General features: G+C 38.7%; 2 protein-coding genes across 2 annotated transcripts; one reads left to right on the top strand and one right to left on the bottom strand.

The window, feature by feature from the left end:
* The first annotated feature begins 4,768 nt into the window (after positions 1–4,768).
* Positions 4,769–10,241, top strand: olfml3b (olfactomedin-like 3b). The gene is made up of 3 exons (XM_037679632.1): positions 4,769–4,909; positions 6,796–7,081; positions 9,457–10,241. Exons 1-3 carry the CDS (start codon positions 4,811–4,813, stop codon positions 10,239–10,241), a joined length of 1,170 nt encoding a protein of 389 aa, XP_037535560.1. The 5' UTR covers positions 4,769–4,810.
* A 2,027-nt stretch (positions 10,242–12,268) lies between these two features.
* Positions 12,269–16,130, bottom strand: cdk2 (cyclin-dependent kinase 2). Its single transcript, XM_037679630.1, has 7 exons — positions 15,854–16,130; positions 13,627–13,704; positions 13,409–13,529; positions 13,140–13,310; positions 12,835–12,936; positions 12,546–12,749; positions 12,269–12,440 (listed from the first exon to the last, which is right to left on the bottom strand). The coding sequence occupies exons 1-7, from the start codon at positions 15,967–15,969 to the stop codon at positions 12,336–12,338; spliced, it is 897 nt and encodes a 298-aa protein (XP_037535558.1). The 5' UTR covers positions 15,970–16,130; the 3' UTR covers positions 12,269–12,335.
* Between the last annotated feature and the right edge of the window lie 4,162 nt (positions 16,131–20,292).

Genomic DNA, 20,292 nt, shown 5'->3' with positions numbered 1-20,292 from the left:
ATCATCCACATTATGCATAAAAATGTGAACATGCAGAACAATAGCTGATATTTACCTATATGTGTTACAACGTCATATTTATCTCAAAGTGCTTTTACATTCACACAAATTAACCTGTTAACACACACGCCCAACAAGTTCTTACACTGCTCATTATCATTCATTTTTCTCGATTAAAAAAACCACAAAACAGATCGCGGACGTCATGAAGTCCAGCATCTTGGACAATTTCAGAAATGAAACCAGAATCAAACTGTCCTCCTCATGTTTCCTCCCCTTCAGTGATGAAATGTTTGGTGCTTCATCTTTGTTTTACATGTTAGCATCCCATTCATTGGATTTATAATAAAAATAAAGGCTTGGTGCTCAGGTAACCTCAACACACTGCTGATAAACTGTTAACCAAATAAAGCACAGCACGTATGAACATGTAAGTGTTATGATTTATCAAATTACTGCATGTTGTACTTTCAAACACAAAAACACATGTTAGTACTTGAAAGACACTCAAGAAATGTCAGTTTTTGAAGACACTAGTGAACAGAAAAATAATTCAAACCAGGACTTGAGCATATAAAGTTTCACACATTTTTTTTTAAAACTTGCTTTCATGGTGTGTGAGGGAAGTTTTAGTTAAATAAGCACATCCATGTTGTTAAAATAATTTCTCTATAGTGTGTGAATTGGAGCAAAGAGAAAAAAATATGAGAAGTACTGAATAAAAATAAACTTACAGTAAATAATGAACATGCATCAGTCTTTGAAGCATTGTTTTTTGTTGTTTTGTATGAAATACCATTAAGTTGTAACTTATTATCATTTATAGCGCATTTATAAACTCAGACTTGGAAAAAGTTTTATATTTTGCAAAAAAAAAAGTAATAAACAAAGGTTTGTATACTCAGATAAATGGGATGTTTTTACCTGCATGAAAAAAGATCAGTCTGTCAGTGCTTTTATTGTGAAGGAGAAAGTGTCAGGATTTAGACTTTGTAACTTTAGTTTAGTTAATTTTTCTTTCTTTCTTTCTTGTGTGTGCATATATTTTGTCTTCTTATTTTCTTCTGTTATTTATACTCTTATTTCCTGTTTTTCCTTTATTTATGTTTTTTTTTTCCTCTTGTGAATTCTGGTCAAGTTATTTCCTGTTTCTGCTTTTTGCCTGGTTGTAATTTGGATCCAAAGGACAAAAACAAAACATAATCCTTGAATCCTTGAGTAATACTAAGAAGAACTATCAATCAACCTTTATTTATACAGGTAAATCCCATTGAGCCTCGAGGACTCATTTACAAGAGAGACCTGATTTCAACAAAGAAAGATGACAACAATGGACAACAGCAACAACAATAAGCAGTTATAAAAACTCATACTACAGTTTTTTTTTTTGTTTTTTTTAACAAATAGGATGGCTAAAAGGAAAAAAAGGTAACAAAACAAAAAAAACAGCTAGATTCCAAGACAAATGTATAAAACTAAAAACAGGAACACGTCTGCATTGGTCCCTGCATTGGTCCCTGAACTAAAAGGCTAAATAAAATTGCAGAAAAGCACAGATACGACACATTTCAAAAGACCTGAGGTATGTCCCTGTTATGATAACTGCATAGTGGTAACTAAATAATATAAGTCTTTTTTTGTTTTTAAATGCACGTTTATATCCTGCACCGATAAAGAGACGTTTGCATGTAATTCTGCACGCTCTGGCAACATATGTAATCTGTAACCATGCAAAGGAAAAGTTATTTACATTTGGGCACCACCTGCTTAAATAAGTATTATTAGGTTGGCCCGTCTCAGACCGTTACTCTCACAGAGGAGTCAGTATAAAAAATGTTTGTGCTCAAACTAAAAATTTTATTAATATTTTCTTTTTCATGAAGATTTTCAGGTGTAACAGATAAAAGGTGGGCTGGTGATGTTTTGGAATTTCAAAAAAGTAATTAGCGCCGACACACTGTTAGCGCACAGACGCACCGCAGTGGTTCTGTGAACATGAACATGCAAAGTGTTTCCATTGTTGAGCCTAAAGAACTAAAGGGACACTGTTTTGCTTTGCAAAGTCCATTCACGGCCTCAGATGCACAGAGTGCGCTCAGGGTTTGGTTTCACGATTAAAACTGCCCTGAACAACAAATCTTTGAGGCTTTTTCCTTCATGTCCTCACACAGACAGGATTTTTGTTTTTACATCCAAAAACTCCTGCTGTGTGTCCAACCTGGAGACCATGGGCTGGACTTCAAATAACCCACATCTAATAAACGACATACCTATGAGTGAGCCATCGCCTTGGCTCGGTTTTGAAAGGTTGTCGTATAATTAGAGAGGAAACCAGATACTTTATATAATCCATGTCCTTCATTTTCTCTTTAATTTTCTCCACTAATGACTGGTTTTGTTTTGTTAAGCTGTGGGCTTCGCTGAAGACTCAGAAAACCTCCAGAAACACATGTAATATGAAAGCATTGTATTCAGTTTACACTAAACTTTGGTGGTCTCAAATAAATGGACATTAAAATGTTTAGAAATGTGGTCTCTTAATTCATGCAGAGCAAAAACTACAATCCTCTGATCTGACCTGCATAAGGAAAAAAGACTTCTTCAGTGTTCTTCATCTTTTTAATAAAAGACGAAACGTTTCAACAGAGAAGAATCCGTCCATTCATTAAAATCCGTTTAGTAGTTTATGAAATATTTTGCTAACAGACAGACAGTGCTGACCCCATGAATTGATGACGAAAATTCAAATAAAGGTTTTGTACAATCTGTTAATTCCCAAAATTTGTGTTGGGCATCATGGTTGGTTTCTAATACACCAATTCCATATATGACTCAGTTAAAACCATTTACACTTTATAAGAGCAGTTGGCTGTGGCAGCCATCTTGATTTGAGTTGTTTTCAAAAGGTAAATATGCTGCCTGGCCAAAAAAAAAGTCGCCACCAAAAAAAAGGTCACACACTAATATTTCGTTGGACCGCCTTTAGCTTTGATTACAGCGTGCATTCACTGTGGCATTGTTTCGACAAGTTTCTGTGAGTCACCAGATCTATTTCCATCCAGCGGTGCATTAATTTTTCTCCAAGATCTTGCATTGATGATTAGACACTAGGCATGATGGGTGCATCACTTCACTTGTCTCTCTTCTTGCCTTGATGTGCCCATCACTCTGGAACAGGGTAAATCTGGACTCATCAGACCACATGACCTTCTTCCATTGCTCCAGAGTCCGATCTTTATGCTCCTTAGCAAATTGAAGCTTTTTTTTTCCAGTTAGCCTCACTGATTGGTGGTTTTCTTAAGGCTACACAGCTGTCCAGTCCCAATCCCTTGAGTTCATTTCACATTGTGCGTGTGGAAATGTTCTTACTTTCACTATTAAACGTGGCTCTGAGTGCTACTGTTGTTTTTCTTCGATTTGATTTCACCAAACGTTTAAGTGATCGCTGATCACGATCATTCAGAATTTTTTTCTCTACATTTCTCCCTCGAAGACGATGGGTCCCCACTATCCTTCCAGTTTTTAATAATGCGTTGGACAATTCTTAACCAAATATGAGTAGTTTCTTCAACCTCCTTAGATGTTTTCTCTGCTTGATGCCAATGAATTGACCCTTCTCAAACAGACGGGCATCTTTTCCACGACCACATGATGTGTCTTTCAACACGGTTGTTTAAGAAATGAGAAGCAACTCGTTGCACCAGTTGGGGTTAAATTACTTGTTGCCAGCTGAAAGATAATTGTCCATGCAGTAATTATCCAATAGGAGGCTTGTACCTGTTTGCTTAGTTAAATCCAGGTGGTGACTGTTTTTGGGCCAGGCATTAAAAGATTAATTTATACGAGTTTTACTAAAATACGTAGAGACAATTTTGCTAACAGACAGACACACAGGCAAGCAGAAACATTATCGCCTTTAAGGGAAGGCAATACCTATATACATATTTGTGTATATATATATATATGTATGCATGTATGTATACTGTATTATGTATGTGTGTATACTGTATATACTATATATTAGCTAACATTATTCATGTCTGAGTGAAACTTTAAGGATCAAGACAGCAAAAGATATTTTAAGTTCCCAACAGGTTCAGACAAAAAAAAAAATAATAATCCATGAACTGTTCCAAAAACTCATTTCCGCAAAGAAAGACTGCAAAAGATTTGCATTTCTTTTTGAACTGAGAATTAAATCAGAGCGGTCCAAGGATTCTGGAGGAAATGAATGCATACAAAAACATGCATGCTTGATATGAGCACCTGTGACCTCCAGCCCCCGAGGCATTCTGAAGCATCTGATCCAAGCATTTCTGTTCCAGATGTCACTAAAAGATTTACTGTGCAACAAAAAGAAGCTTTGCTAACTTGGTTCAGGGGCCACTTCCTGATTTAAAGTTACATTTTCTTTAATGACGAGGAATAAAAGCAGAAGATAAACCCCACCCACTGCTATCCCCCTCTCTGCCTCATTGATTCCAGTTAATTTCTTCCTTCTCTTGCGTAACTTGTGATCATGTTTCAGTATACTACGTTTTACAGAAAAGAAGCGTCCGCCAACCTTAAAGCCAAACCTGCAATTTATTTTCAAAAGCATCATTTTTAACCAAACCACCAACCAGGAGAAGCTTTGAACAGAAATCCAGTAAGAAATGTCTTGTTCTTCCATTTGGTGCTGGCTCCTCCCAGACAGCTTAGTAAAACATTCCAGCCCACCTCTGGGAGTCTTCTGGCTCCTGCGTTCACCCTCCCTCAACTCCAGTCAGGATTTTATGAAGGGAGCTGAAAGGGACCGAGCTGACCCAAAATGAGAGGGCTTGTTGTCCTGGTTACTTTGGCCTGCATTGCCACCGCTCAGCATCAACCGCTGATTGACTACTTGGAGAGGAGGCTGCTCGCTATTGAGGTAAATTAAGACTCTCTTGGTCTTCTTGCTGAGCCCAGAGCTCCAGAGTCCCCCTGACAGGAAACTTTCAGGGACACGGCAGATGCAATGGAATGCAGATGTGGGCATATCCTGGGGAAAATAATGGAAAATACTACTCGTCATCATCTGCACAGGCTTCTCATCTGGAAAAAAGTGCAGCTTTTAAGTTTAAATGTGTAATATCGGTACATTGCTTCCAAGGACCAAGACTTTCTTGAAATATTTTAAACTGACCCACAGTTCTTAAAGCTTTTGGAAAGTATTAAAAATGTAATTTTGGACTTTGGCTGCTTTTTTAAAACTAATTTTCTGTCCAATCCTTGTACCTGACCCTTATTGTGCAGGATTGGCATAATGAATAAGAAAAGTGGACAAGCAGAGGACATAAGAAGAAGCTTCAGGCCTAAAAAAATACTATTTAATGAAGATGAGCATTATCTGAAAATCATCTTTCTCACAAAGTGGATAAATATCCATCAAAACCTGAAAGAGGAGCTGAGAGATGTATCATCCTTCAGCTGGTCCTGTCCTGGTTTCAGCTAACAGCTCTGTGGGAATCATCTTGCTGGAGCTAAAGTATTATTTTAAATTGTGTCATCTTTGGTGTTTTTCATGCAAAGTGTCTTTATGGCAGGTCATTGGTAACAATTAAGCATCTAAAGGTCCAATTTAAAACGAGTTCTTGCCTGTTCTGAGTTTAGAAGCTTCTTTGTGCCCAGAATGACTTAAAAAAAAAAACAATAAAACTTCCTTCAAAATGTACTGGATAGAAAATGAGTTCACAGATGAAAGTGGTGCTGCAAAATCCTCCAGCTGCACCAGCGTAGCTGCTGAGTGTTCCTAAATGGTTTTTTTTTCTTCCATGAAGAGGATGTGACCTATGAACATGTCATTTTATTCCATCGTGGTTATGTGGAAAACAAAAAGCGAGACGTGCAGCTTTATAATAACAGTTTTATAGATGTTTTTTTTTATCATGCAGCACATTTTTAACATCCATATTCAGATAAATGTATCACATTTTACTGTATTTTTTTGGTATTGCAATACTTTTAAATAGGTGTCTAAAAAATTCTCACATATACTCACAGCAACCCCCAACTCAAATAATTTATGTCTTTGGCTAAAACAGCACAAATCCAAAGAATATCCTTTAAGATAAGCCCTAAAGTGCGTTTGGCTCTTTGCAAGTAAAATAAACAGTGAAGTGATGCTTATTTTTTGCACAGGACCCTAGATGTGCAAAATTTGTTCAGAAATGGTAAATATGAAAAACAATTCTGGGCAACCAAAAAAAAATCAGAAAATAATGTTTGCTATTATATTTAGCAAACGATCAGAGGTAGAATGCAGTCTCTTCTGATATAAAACCATTTTTAAGTCACATTGTATTTAATTCAAAAAGCGTTCAATACAAATTTAATATTTATTATATTTAGTATTTAATCTATTTAACAGAAAATTCACAAAGGTACATTTTATTTGGAGTTAGCCCAAAAAACAACAAAAAAAGAAAAGAAAATCCGGACAATTCACTTATTAAGAATCTATACTGTTTAAAACTGAACTTGCACACACTAATCCTGACCCTTCAGTATCTGCTTTGTGAGCTCATCGCCTGTAGATAAATGAACTTTCTTTCTTCACATCTTGGATCTGTTGCAAAGCAGCAGCACTAAAAGCTCAGAACATTTTCCTGAATGACACTTGATCAGAGCTGCAGTGTACTTTTCTGTCCTAAATACAGCAGAGAATTATGGCCTTCACTTGTAGTTTCTGTCAAATAAATAGTTTATTTTTTACTCTGAAACGTGAACAGGTTGTGTTCAGACGTTGGTTGCACTGATGGGTTTGACCCCAAACAGGACAGGATCACTCTGTGGCAGGAACAGACCGCTCGGTACGCCTCGGAGCTGCGGGAGCTGAAGCAGCAGATGGTTTCACAGCTGGAGAGCCTGGATAGAGAGAAGGAAACACTGAGGACGAACCTGGATGGCGTGGGGACGAGGGTGGACCGGGTCGAGCGGGAACTGGACTACCTGGAGACTCACAACGGGGCCCAGCCATGTGTGGACGTGGACGACAAGCTGATAGAGCAGCAGGTGACTCTGGTGACGGAGAAGCAGAAGGCCAAATACTTCAAGCTCACAGGTGAGACACAGTGGTCCAAATAACAGAAGATAAAATACTTGTCCATCAAATGAAAATCTTTTATTTTCTTGATCTTAATGTCCACTTGTACAAAACAGAAAAAAACAACCAGTTTACATAAAAGTGACCACTTACTGCAATTTCTATTTCAAATACCGTACTTTTCGCCATATAAGTTGCATCAGTCCAAATATGTCTGAGTGAAAAAAAACATAAATATGTCACTTCACCGTATAAGTCACATCTATTATGTGTCACCTCTGACAACCCGGAAACGTGGGCGGATGTGCCAAAAATCTATTGGCTGCCAAATGGCGGCCGCAGGAGCATGCATGAGAAGATTTTAACAAGAATTCAACAAGATTAACACTTAAAAACAATAATTTGTTTGTTTGAAATTATAGCAAAGGTGTGTCTCAGTTGAACTTTTCCTTAATAAATGCACTTTAATGGTCAAATCAGCTGCATTTCAAAAGCAGATTTGCGACAGCATGCAGAGGGAGGACTCGCTGTGCATTTGTTTGAAATATAACAAGATAACCGCCTAAAAAAAATGATCTGTTTGCTTGACATTATAGTAAAGGTGTGTCTCAGTTGATCTTTTCTTTAATAAATGCACTTTAATGGTCAAATCAGCTGCAATTCACCTGGGCGGTGCAGTGAAATGCAGCTGATTTGACGTTTACTCCAGGAGTTCTGGAGAGAGACAAAAGTGACTTGTATGGCAAGCCAAGTGTCTCACTAATAGCCACTTTTACCTATTAATGAGACACTAAGCTTGCCATATAGCCTGAGGGCCTGCAGCTGAAAATGATAGTGTTCAATATTTTTTCATGTCAGAATGAATGAAATCGTCAGATCTCAGCCAAAAATTGGGTTATAAATATGGGGAAATATATATAAATATATTAGTCGCTTCAGTGTATAAGTCACAGGACTTGCAAATTTATGCAAAAATATGCGACTTATACGATGAAAAATACGGTAATTTTTTAACTTGATCATTTCATTTTTGACAGCCACCCAGTGGTTCCTTAAGAATGATCAAAATAATGATCCATCCATCCATCCATTATCTTTACCCGCTTATTCCATTTTGGGTCACGGGGGTCACTAGTGCCCATGTCCAGCAATCACTGTGCGAGGGGCGGGGTACACCCTGGACGGGTCGCAAGTCCATCACAGGGCCAAAATAATGATAATAATTGTAATAATAATAATGATAATAATAAAAATGATAAGTGTCATTGGATGAAAGCTGAGGAATAACCTGGACAAGTTTTATTCTATGCATGTTCACACATATTTAGACTTTTCTACGTGGGAAAACAGTTGTTTTTAAAATTTGCTGTTTCTAAAAATATCCTCATAAGCAGGGCACCTTTTCACAAAATAACTTCATCTACACAGAAACACTAAAAATGATCCAAACCACTGTAGTGACCTTGGCAGGCCTCTCTCCGTGTGTGTGTGTGTGTGTGTGTGTGTGGGTGGGGGGGGGGTGGGGGGGGGCTGCTGAAATTCCACAGAAAACTAAATTCAAAGTGCAGAACACACAATGTTTGCACACTGGGCGTGAAATGTAAACACAACAAGAAGAGAACGCTCTTGGGTTGTAGGTTAAGTTAGAGGTGGCATCAATCCTATGAAACTACAAGGCTGGCGTTTCAACATGTTCTCACTCTGACTCCATTAAAAAAATAAACAGTTTTGGAGGTCCTAGTTTCTGTGAGAACAAAAGACTGAAACAGAAAAAACATATTGTGTATTCCCAGAGGAATGGCCTCTTAGTGCCAGTCTAATTTAATGTGCAGATTTCTGCGTTCCTGGTGGAAACCCACCATCACAGGAAGAGCATGAAAACTTAAAGTGACAGTTCAGATCTTTTGAAATTGTGGTAAAAGTTATAAACATCTATGATCTTATAGCTGTAGATAGATCTTTGAATGATCTCAGTTTGCAGAAACTGTGTTTAATTCTGACAGGAAGAACAGTTTCTCCAAACTGAGGTTGTTCAAAGATCCATCTACAGCAGGTAAGACCATAACTGTTCATAACCTGAACTGGAAATGGTTAAATATTCTATATTATTAGCATTTATCACTTTGTTCAAAATTCCAGGCACCTTTTATTTAAGTTAAATTAGTCTGGCAGATTCAAACAATCACGCTAAGCGGTTCAGTTAATCAAATAATCCAAAGCATCTTTACTGACAACAGTGGGCTAAATTCATAATTTCAATTCAGCTGAAAAAGATTTACATGTTCAAACAACATGTGCACATTACAAAGATTTTTAGTAAAGATAACATAAAGTATCATAAGTTCAGGGGTCTTTTGATTTTTGACCATCGGTGTCTCCCGTCTCATTGACAGACTGCAGCGAAATGATCTCCAGCATAAAAGCCATGAAGATCCTGAAGAGGGTCGGGGGGTCAAAGGGCATGTGGACCAAAGACACCGGCGGCGCCTCGGGGAAGGTCTTCATCTTTAACGGGACGGCTGAGAACACCATCAACGAGTTTGCTGCTGTCAAGGACTTCACCCGCTCGCAGAGCTTCTCTCTGTCCACTGACCTGAAGCTCCCGTCTGCCTGGAGCGGGACGGGCCACGTGGTCTACAACAACCACGTGTACTACGTAACCCAGGCTGAGGAGCTAATGGTGGTCAAATACGACGTGAGAAACTACTCCGTCACAGACAGCGCAGTGTTTCCAGTGCAGGACCACGTTCCTGTGTACGGCCTGAACCCGGACACGGTCATGGACCTGGCTGTGGACGAGGAAGGCCTGTGGGCCATCTACGCCTCGCAACAGAACGAGAGACACATCTCTCTGGCTAAAATGGACAGCAACTCGCTGGACATCGAGCAGATGTGGGACACCAACTGTCCAAGAGAGAACGCAGAGGTGGGCTTCGTCATCTGCGGCACTCTGTACGTGGTGTACAACACCAAGCAGCCCGGCCGCTCACGGGTGCAGTGCGTGTTTGACGTGAACGACATGGTGACAAACGAGGAGGCGCCTCTGGTTTACTTCCCAAAACGCTACGGCTCTCACTCCAGCCTGAAGTACAACCCGCAGGAGCAGCTGCTCTACGCCTGGGACGACGGCTACCAGATCCTCTACAAACTCATCATGAAACAGAAGTTAGAAGTCTGAGCTGAATGAAATAAAGCCTGTTTTGTTTTTGATTCAATATAACAGCATCTATCGTGGCATTTACTTCGGTCAAACCTTACACTTCAAGATAATTGCATTAAAGGAAAATCTGGTCTTTTTAAATGTTTTCTTTCAAGCAGTTATCTGTTAGCACCTTATCAGCCGTGATGTCAGAGTCAGACGGTGAATTCAGCAGAGAAGAGTTGGCTCAGAACCGTCAAGTAAGAGGGGGTGCGAGTGTTTATAACATAGATGTTTAACAACCCGTTAAAATACACCAAAATGCAGGAAATCTACTTTATTCAAAATTTTTGGGGGGAGGTTCTCAAGACACACCCCTGCCCCCCAACCTGCTATTTGTGTTCAGGCATTGATTGGTTTACAAATTAAGCCCTGTACATAAGTAAACACATGATTCAATAACATGGTAATGGCACAAGAAGAAGCCTGACCAACAGCTCTCCTTGTGTGAACAGAGCACACTGTGCTTCTCTCACCTAGCAACAGTCTAAGAAACATAGTGTATCCTAAGTTAACTTTTAGGGGGAAGAAATCACTAATATAATAATCATTTCACATTGGCTTGAGTTTTTTCCCCATCATGTAATTATATAATTTTAATAATAAATATGTCGTGATTTGAAGTGGGCCAGTCTGGGGGATGAGACTCCAGGACTGAAAAGGAGTTCCACTCCGGCCCTGGGCACACATTAAAGGTAATGAGGGGTTCAGCGTTTTGCCCAGGGACACTCCAACATGTCTGCTGGTAGAATCGAACCCCCAACTCTCCACCAATTGGACGACTGCTTTAACCACTCAGCCACAGCTGCTCTGTGCCAGTTTATTGTTCAGTGTACCTCTTGACAAGGATTTATCTGCATTTATCAGCAAACTGAATTATTTTCCATGTCAAGTCCATCAAAATTACAATTTATTTCTCCAAACCGAGGTCATTTAGAGCACCTACAACAGGTAAGATATTAATTATTCCTTTCCTTTCCACAGTCCCAGTTCAAGTGAGCCAATTTATTACCTCAAGGCAGATTTTTGTCAAAATAAAGCTATAAGAAATCCTGAGCATGTTAATTTTAAAGCAATTAATTGACACAGAGCCTATAAGGTTTTGACAACTACTGATGATGCTCTATTATCCCAAATTTATATTTACAAAAAATATTTCAAAATCTAAAAAATAATTGGTCTGTATGAAAATTGAATTGTCGGAATTTGTTTCATAAATTGACCTGTGGCTACCTGCGTTTCTATAGCACAGCATTAGTCCCTCATCCACTCTTTGAATCTCACACTGTAACTCAGTCCAGGGTCCAGACACCACCATCTACAACAAATTAAAGGCACAAAATGTTTCCTGCATGTATACAAGCACCAACAACCTTTTAAACAAGTTTATTTTGCTCAGCTATATATAAACAATATCTATAAAAAAACTGTGCATTAAGTTGGAATAAAATCTAAATTAAAAAAAAGATGCAACAGCAGACTGAATTCTGCAACATGAAAGACATTTTTATACTAGAACTCCAGTTTTGAAGGAAAGATGCACTTTTAAACTCCCTTCGAGATCATTTGGACCCAAATGTTGCAAATTGACAGAAAATTCAACTTGCAGGAAAACGTGTAATCTCAGGCTCTTCTAAGCACCGTTTTTCATTACTTTTTCCTACAAAGCATGCACTTTTATTTTTGCACAATCCCACAAACGTTTATTTACTTCCAACCCTTTGACTTCTTGATTTCGAACAAGTCGCTGAGGAAGAACTCAGTGGGAGGCACTGTTGTGTCTGACTTGAACTCAATAAATCCCAAATCACAGATAACATCAAAGTTGGCAGTTGCACATAAATATGCTAAATATTGTTAGAAATTATAGTTTAGACCCTTCAAACTCGTAGGACATTACAGCTGAAATAACAGCAGAACTTTCAGGATATCCAGCTTCTTGAAGGAAGCTTTTAGAGACTGAAGAATCCTGCAGAGTCCAGATCCATCTGAGGCTCAGACCTGAAACAAGGCAAGTGGTCCTTATTGCTTAGATGTTAATGGTGTTTAAACACCCCGACAACTTTGCACAAATTAAAGTCTCAGATGAGGAGTCGGCATGGTGACGTCCCGGAAAAATCGATGTACAAGTGCATTTTTGGCAGAAATCCTTTTGTTTGGATCATAATTCAGCATTTCCTAAATAAATAAAAAAGACAAAAAAACAAAAGCAGTCAATCAAAACGTTAATATTTCCAATTAAGTTTTTTTTTCTTCTCCAAATAAGATTTTAAAAGTGCTTACTCCCAGCAGTTCTCTTCCATCCTCATCAAGAAGAGGCACCACTTTGGATAAATCCTGCTGAGCCCACTTGGGAAAGGATGGTTTGTAGTCTGGCATCGATGTGACTCCGGGCCAGACGGTCTCATCAGGAGTTCCCAGTGTGCGAAAGATCCTGAATAACTGATCTATCTCAGAGTCGCCGGGGAATAAAGCCCTCCTGGTGATCTGTGGACACACATCTGCTGGTTAGATTTCAACACTTTCTGCATGATGTACAAGCTTGGTTTTGTTCTGAGGCTGGGACTATCACCATTTCAGCAAAGATGCACCCCAGACTCCAGATGTCAACAGCTGTGGAGTAGTATTTGCAGCCCAAGAGGATCTCTGGTGCTCTGTACCAAAGTGTTACCACCTGAACATAAAAAAACAAACACTTTTTCCCAACAAAAAACCCAAAAGATGTACCAAGACAAACAAAGACACGATGATGATAGGCTTATTACACTAAGACTTTAACAAAGCACTCAGTAGTAGTTCACTCTGCTGCTAAATGTAGGGCGTGAGAAAAATAAGTCACCTCATTAAGGATTGCATGAACATGGTTCAATGGCTTACCTCGTGTGTGTATGTGCGTACAGGGACCCCAAAGGCCCTCGCCAGGCCAAAGTCAGCCAGCTTGATCTCACCCTGCGCGTTGATGAGGAGGTTCTGTGGCTTTAGGTCTCGATGAAGAACTCTGTGAGAGTGGCAGAAAGCCAGGCCTTGCAGCAGCTGGAAAAGGTAACTCTAAGAAAAACAAAAAGGACTTCTCTTAGAAAAGTTAAACCTCTATAGAGCATAAATGTTCAATATTTTGAGTGCGATAAATTTGAAGTGATGCATACCTTAACCAAAGGCAGTGGGATGCCAGTGACGGTGGAGGAGTCCATGAACTTCTTCAGATCTTGATGGAGGAACTCGAAAACAAGGTAGAGCTTGTTTTCTGTGTGGATGACATCTCGCAGTCTACAAAAACAATTTGTTTAAGTTACCTTCAAATCTGACACAACAAAAAGAATCATGCAAACAAGACTCAGATTCAGTAAAAAAAAAAAAAACTTACTTGACAATGTTTGGGTGACTGAGTTCTTTGAGAAGTGAAATTTCTCGGATAGCTGTGCTTGGAACACCCTCCGTTTCTCTAGAAAAACAATCACAACAAAAATTAGCTTTCAATGCGTATAGTAATGTCATTGTACAGTCTACTGAGGCCCACTGCTCTCGTAGGATGACATACACTGCCTGGCCAAAAAAAAAGTCGCCACCTGGATTTAACTAAGCGAATAGGAGCCTCCTATTGGATAATTACTGCATGGGCGATTAGCTTTCAGCTAGCAACAAGTTATTTAACCCCAACTGGTGCAATGAGTTGCTTCTCATTTCTTAAACAACTGTGTCGAAAGATCACGTGGTTGTGGAAAAGATGTCCGTCTGTTTGAGAAGGGTCAAATCATTGGCATCAAGCAGAGAAAACATCTAAGGAGATTGTAGAGACTACTCATATTGGGTTAAGACCTGTCCAACGCATTATTAAAAACTGGAAGGATAGTGGGGACCCATCGTCTTCGAGGGAGAAATGTGGAGAAAAACATCCTGAATGATCGTGATCAGCGAAATGTTTGGTGAAATCAAATGGAAGAAAATCAACAGTAGCACTCAGGGCTGTGTTTAATAGTGAAAGTAAGAGCATTTCCACATGCACAATGTGAAATGAACTCAAGGGAATGGGACTGAACAGCTGTGTAACCTTAAGAAAACCACTAATCAGTGAGGCTAACTGGGAAAAAAGGCTTCAGTTTGCTAAGGAGCATAAAGATTGGACTCTGGAGCAATGGAAGAAGGTCATGTGGTCTGAGGAGTCCAGATTTACCCTGTTCCAGAGTGATGGGCGCATCAGGGTAAGAAGAGAGGCAGGTGAAGTGATGCACCCATCATGCCTAGTGCCTACTGTATAAGCCTGTGGGGGCAGTGTTATGATCTGGGGTTGCTGCAGTTGTCAGGTCTAGGTTCAGCATGTTCAGGATGTGCTCAAAGAATGAGGTCGGAGGACTACCTGAATATACTGAATGACCAGCTTATTCCATCAATGGATTTTTTTTTTCTTCCCTGATGGCACGGGCATATTCTAAGATGACAATGTCAGGATTCATTGAGCTCGAATTGTGAAAGAGTGGTTCTGGGAGCACGAGACATCATTTTAACACATAGAATGGCCAACACAGAGTCCAGACCTTAACCCCATTGAGAATCTTTGGGATGTGTTGGAGAAGGCTTTGCGCAGTGGTCAGAATCTGCCTTAATCAGTGCAAGATCTTGGTGATGGATGGGAATAGATCTCGTGACATCACAGAAGCTTATCGAAACAACGCCACAGTGAATGCACGCTGTAATCAAAGCTAAAGGCGGTCCAACGAAATATTAGTGTGTGACCTTTTTTTTTGGTGGCGACTTTTTTTTTGACCAGGCAGTGTATTTCCTAAAAGACTTTTTTAACATTCAAACACAGCAATATTAAATGTTGTGTTATTTTTAATTGAGAAACAATCATAATATTTTACTGCACTTTTAGAAAAATGTGTTCAATCACCAGGAAGGAAAGCTTCACAACATAAATGCGTGTTTATGTATTACAGATTTCTTATCTTTTATATATATTTTTAAACATATTATGACCCCTAAGATTGTGGTTTCCAAGGTCGAGAGCCTGTTGTGGGTCATGAAACATCAAGTGGGGGAGTCCTTAGATAATCTCAAGGTTTTTGCTTGTATTACAAAAATAACTGCTTAGGGCGTATTTTCACTGTTATACAAAATCAAAACATTACTGATACAACACTAATTTTATTTAATATTTCAAGCAAAGTTTGTACATTTTAAGCTATAATGAAGTCACTAGCCTGATGTGGGTCAGAGGCTAAAAACATGAAGAAAATCAGATTTTAAGATTTATTTACATTTAAAACACCTTCTCATTATTGGAGGTGACTTTTAGAGGATAAACAAATGTGAGAATGCTCTCAAGAAAAGAACAAATTTTGGTTTTGGATGATATATTTGATTTATTTAAGCACTTTGGTAACAGCTGCTGCTTTAAATGTACTTATAAAGTTGATTTGACTATATGTGTAGGCTACTGAATAAATTGTTTAAAAAGTAACAAATAGTTGTGTTTCACTTGTCATATGAAGCTAGCAGAGCAATAATGAGCCATAAATGATTAAAAGTTGATAAAGCTGAAGCACAGTGGTGGTTTGTTTTTAGCTCCTGTTAGCTTGAAGACGATAACTTACGTGTCCAGTCGGATTTTCTTCAGAGCAACAGTTTCTCCGGTCAGTTTGTTCTTGGCTTTGTAAACCACTCCGTACGTCCCTTCTCCTATCTTTTCCACCTTCTGAAATGTATCCATCTTTTATAGGAGAGACGGAAGAGTGTGTGGGTGTAGCTGCTTAGCAAGACCTCGCTCTTTGTGCGGGAGCTAACAGCCGCTCGCGCGGTGGATACAGCGGCAGACGTTAAGGAGCTACACGGACAGAAAACAACTGCCGCCCGGCCAGCTCACTTTCCCAAGTCCGGAAACGCCAGAGTGGGAGGACGACGGTTTACCCCCTCGGAGGAAAAACTCTCTTGGGTCTATATGCAGCACAATGGCTACACATTTGTGGCCACTGGTTAGTTATGCGTAAATTTGAAGGGTTGCAAGCGACGGTTGCTTCTCAATGAACCAACACAACAGCGTTTCCCGCGTTGTGTCGGATGCGTTGGTTTTCTATTCCAAGACACACCGGTTATTTTAGGTGGGTGGTAAGTTATCTTTTATGTATTATCGCACCCGAAGCAACGTCCTCCCGGAAACTTTAGTAATACATAATGGTGTTTTAGAGTCTGTAAAATGTTTGCTATAGTTCGTCCCAGTAATGTTTAAACTCGGTCATATTTCAGATAGTGTCAAGCCGCGATGAGACGGAGTTAACATTAAACAACCCTCACGAAGTCACATGGTCACTTGTTGATGACGTTAGGTTCAACGTAATCCTTCTGGGACAAGTTTTTTTTTAATCATTTTATGCTTTTAAAAATACCAGTGGAGTAAAGTGTATTTTCAGTCCAAGAGCCTTTTTTTTTTTTTTTTTTTTTTTTTTAGATAAGATATGTATGCATTTGTTTGTTTTGTTTTATTGAGCAAATTTCCGTCCCAAAACTAAAAAATATTTTTTATTTGAACACTGCCAGATTGTCATTCAAAATCACTAAAAAAAACTTGTGTGAAAAAGTAATAATCAAAACTCCACAAAGTGAAACAAATCACATGTTCTGGTTTTTGACATTATTTTAACATTTATATTTTATTTGTATAAACTTTTTTTGCATTTAATTTCATATAGGCCTGGTTCTTTTACTTTTGTCCTTATTATTATTATTATTATTATTTACAATTGCTTCTGTTTGTGCCAGCTGTTCATGCTTGATAAACATGTGTGTTTATACTATATTTGGTAAATAATATAAAAAAAAGTTATTTCGTTTTGTTAGAGAAATTATAATGAAAACCTAAATTCCCTGTTTTGCACATTGAGAAAGAAAAATGAATCAAGTTTACAATTTATGCTGTAGCTTATTTTTAATTGCACAGTACCAAACTTTAGACATTAGAAAGTTGGAATTTAAGACAAACAGTAAAAACTAAAATTAAACAAAAAACAAAACAAAAAACACTTGCTGTGCAAAATATAAATTATTTTTATTTTACCAGTTAAAATATTGTATGAAAACATTTATTGATCTTATGTTTCTAGTCAAAAGCCCAAATTTCACATAAAAAAGTTTCACAACAGAACAACATAAAAAAACTGTCTCAATATAGAAATAATTTCTACCTAATCTGTGTAAACATAAACAGATTAAATATGAAACAAAAACAACAATTTGAGCAACAACATACATTTCACTTCAGTTTATTTATATAGCACCAAGCCACAACAGAAGTTATCTCAGGGCACTGAACAGAAACATTCACAAACTGTATATAAAAAAGCCAATTAGTAAAGTTGTCTATCTAAGAAGCAGCAGATTGCATTGAATCTTCACTTCATCGCAGTCTTCCATAAACAAATGTCTATTATGAGTATTATTACAATGTATACCTGAAATTCTAAATACCTAAAGCTGTACAGGAGCCATAAACCGGCTTTAAATGTTCTTTAATTTTTATTTTATTTAATTAATTCATTTATTTATTTACATTTTATGCTTGAACAGAAAGTAGACTAGCACCCTCTAGTGGCAGCCAAGAGTATTCTTTCTTTCTTAGAGTTTTTCTCCACTGTGCATCATTGGCAGTATTATTAGGTAGATAAACATGGATTTAAATAATTAAACTATTTCCTCCACTTCACATGGTCTCCCATCTGGTCATGTGGACACTCCTGCAGTGTCCACACCAGGTTTTGTTCATCCAGGCAGGCGGCGTTGGATTAAACTTTGCTAAACTGCATAATAAAATGCAACAAAAGACTTGAACTGAAACAAACATTGGTGGTTTTTGACACATTACCTGTGTTTCATGTTCTGTTTTTATCGTTTATCCTTGTTTTAAACTTTATCATTGACCACTGGAGTCAGGAGGGAGTGCTGAAGCAGAGGTTAGAGAAGGTGGGCCTGTGATCGTAAGGTCTCTGGTTCAAATCCCTCTGACTGTATCAAAATGTGGATGGGAAAGGTAAAGCACCCATATCTGCCTCCATCCTCATTCGTCCCATTCTGTGCCCTGGGCGCCCCAGCTGGCCCCACCCCTGCACCACACATGAGGGTTGTTATAGCTCGATCGTCTGTCGTTGCATCAGGCAGAGCAATTGGTGGAAACGAGTTGCCAAATTTCTCAGTGCGTTCGCTTACTGTGGTGACCCCTAAAGGACGGAGCAGCCAAAATTAAATACACATGAAGTGTTGGAATCAACAGCTCATGTTGTTTTGATAAATCTTATGAAACCAATTTCAAATTGCAAAGAAATCGAATGAAAAGCCGACAGAACAAATCAGTATCGCCTCAGTGCTGAGGACATGAGCTGATCTACTTGTGTTACAGCCAGTTGCTGTTTGCGTTTATATAACTAACCTGCAACCTTTTGGTTCAGAAGATACTATTCTAACCTTTGTGATGGTTGTTTGAGCCCACGGTATACTCCGATAATGTAAGTCGGAGAAAGAAGCCAAAAAGAAGCTGAAGGTTGAATATTTGTGGTATGTTGAGTCAGGTGCTCTTTTAGGGAGGGGGGGATTTATTTCCTCCTGAACGGTGTAGTGAGCACGAGGGGTCACATGCGTTGCAGCCTGAACAGTCCACAGCCAGGAGGCATCATCTCTGGGAAAACCACCACAGCTGACAATGACTCTGTATTCAGAGGAAAGAATCTTGACTCCTTTAGTAAAGCAAACCCATAAATTTAAAATTTAAACGTACAGAAGCACAGTATGTCATGAGTATTTATATAGCTTTACATTTCACTTCTCTTCAATATTTACTTTGTGAAAGTCGATTAAATAAGTACATTTTATTATGATTTTGCTTCTTACAACCCCAATTTTGAACAGTTGGAGCATTATGTAAAATGTAAATAAAAACTAAATAATGTGATTTTCAAGACTCAACCAGGTGTTATTCACATGGTGAACATGTCAAATGGTGAAACTAAGAATTTAAACACAATGTTATGTTGAATTTATGGCAGCAACACACCTCAAAGTGTTGAGATCGAGTCATGCTTGCTGCTGTGGAGCACCCCTGGGAGCTGAGGTGACCAGCTGGAGGTTCTGGAGGGGAATCATGTCCTGTTCTTTTCTAATGGAGGATTTCAGCTGTTCAACGGTCTCCTTTGCTGAGCGTTTATTTTTGTTTGTTTTGTAATGACCACTGAAGATAGAGTCATGGGCTCCCCCGTGGTAAAGTGGGTAAAAAGTGTGGGTGGAGGATGCATCAAATGTTTTCAACTGGAGAGAGAAGTCTGGACTGCAGGCAGGTCCGTTCAGCACCTGGACTCTTCTAAAGCCACGTTGCTGTAATGGATGCAGCATGTGTTTCTGCATCGTCTTGTGGAAAGATGCCAAGTCTTCACTGACTAGATGTCATTTGGAAACACATGATGGTCTGCAACCTGCGGCTCTGGAGCCACATGCGGCTCTTTGGTCCCTCTGCAGCAGCGGCTCTTTCAAGCTTTGACCAAAACTGACATAAAACTGAATTTTATCGGTTGTTATACAAACAACAAAAAAAGGACAAATACAAACAAATTTCCTGTCGTTTCTTTTGCAAATACGTGAACACTGGAGCGAGTAAAAGGAGTAAAACAGACTTTAACTTTATGATTTATTTCTTTATATGAACAACTGTATGCATAGATTTTATTTTATTTTTTTAAATTGTAAAAAAATAAACGACCCTCCCCTCTTTACAAGAATCTGACCTTTTACTTTAATAAATGTGAAAAATTATTATATATTTTTTGCTTTATAATGTTGTTCCTACTGGCCACAAAAGTCCCCTACAGCAAACCTAAAGTGGCCCATGGGCCACCAGTTGATGACCACAGTTGTAGCAGGTTGTTGCGGCTCCGGACACGTTTAAATTAGTGAACGAAGGCAAAAAATGTCTCTTTTTAAAGGCTGCTCTAAAACTTGTATACCCCTCCAGAACATGTTTGCTTAATTTTAGTTTGTTTTATTTCATTTACAGTTT

This window comes from Nematolebias whitei, chromosome 7 (assembly GCF_014905685.2).
Source record: "Nematolebias whitei isolate Nwh7 chromosome 7, NemWhi1, whole genome shotgun sequence".
In the NCBI taxonomy this organism is placed as follows: domain Eukaryota; kingdom Metazoa; phylum Chordata; class Actinopteri; order Cyprinodontiformes; family Rivulidae; genus Nematolebias; species Nematolebias whitei.
This window is presented reverse-complemented; position numbering and strand designations above follow the sequence as displayed.

Bases quoted from the DNA above. Each gene is read 5' to 3' on its own strand.
- olfml3b (XM_037679632.1), top strand. From the start codon at position 4,811: ATGAGAGGGCTTGTTGTCCTGGTTACTTTGGCCTGCATTGCCACCGCT. The intron at 4,910-6,795 runs GTAAATTAAGAC...GACCCCAAACAG, and splicing joins GGAGGCTGCTCGCTATTGAG to GACAGGATCACTCTGTGGCA. The intron at 7,082-9,456 runs GTGAGACACAGT...TCTCATTGACAG, and splicing joins CAAATACTTCAAGCTCACAG to ACTGCAGCGAAATGATCTCC.
- cdk2 (XM_037679630.1), bottom strand. From the start codon at position 15,969: ATGGATACATTTCAGAAGGTGGAAAAGATAGGAGAAGGGACGTACGGA. The intron at 13,705-15,853 runs GTAAGTTATCGT...TTGTTTTTCTAG, and splicing joins AAGAAAATCCGACTGGACAC to AGAAACGGAGGGTGTTCCAA. The intron at 12,750-12,834 runs GTGATAGTCCCA...GTGTGTCCACAG, and splicing joins GGTGCATCTTTGCTGAAATG to ATCACCAGGAGGGCTTTATT.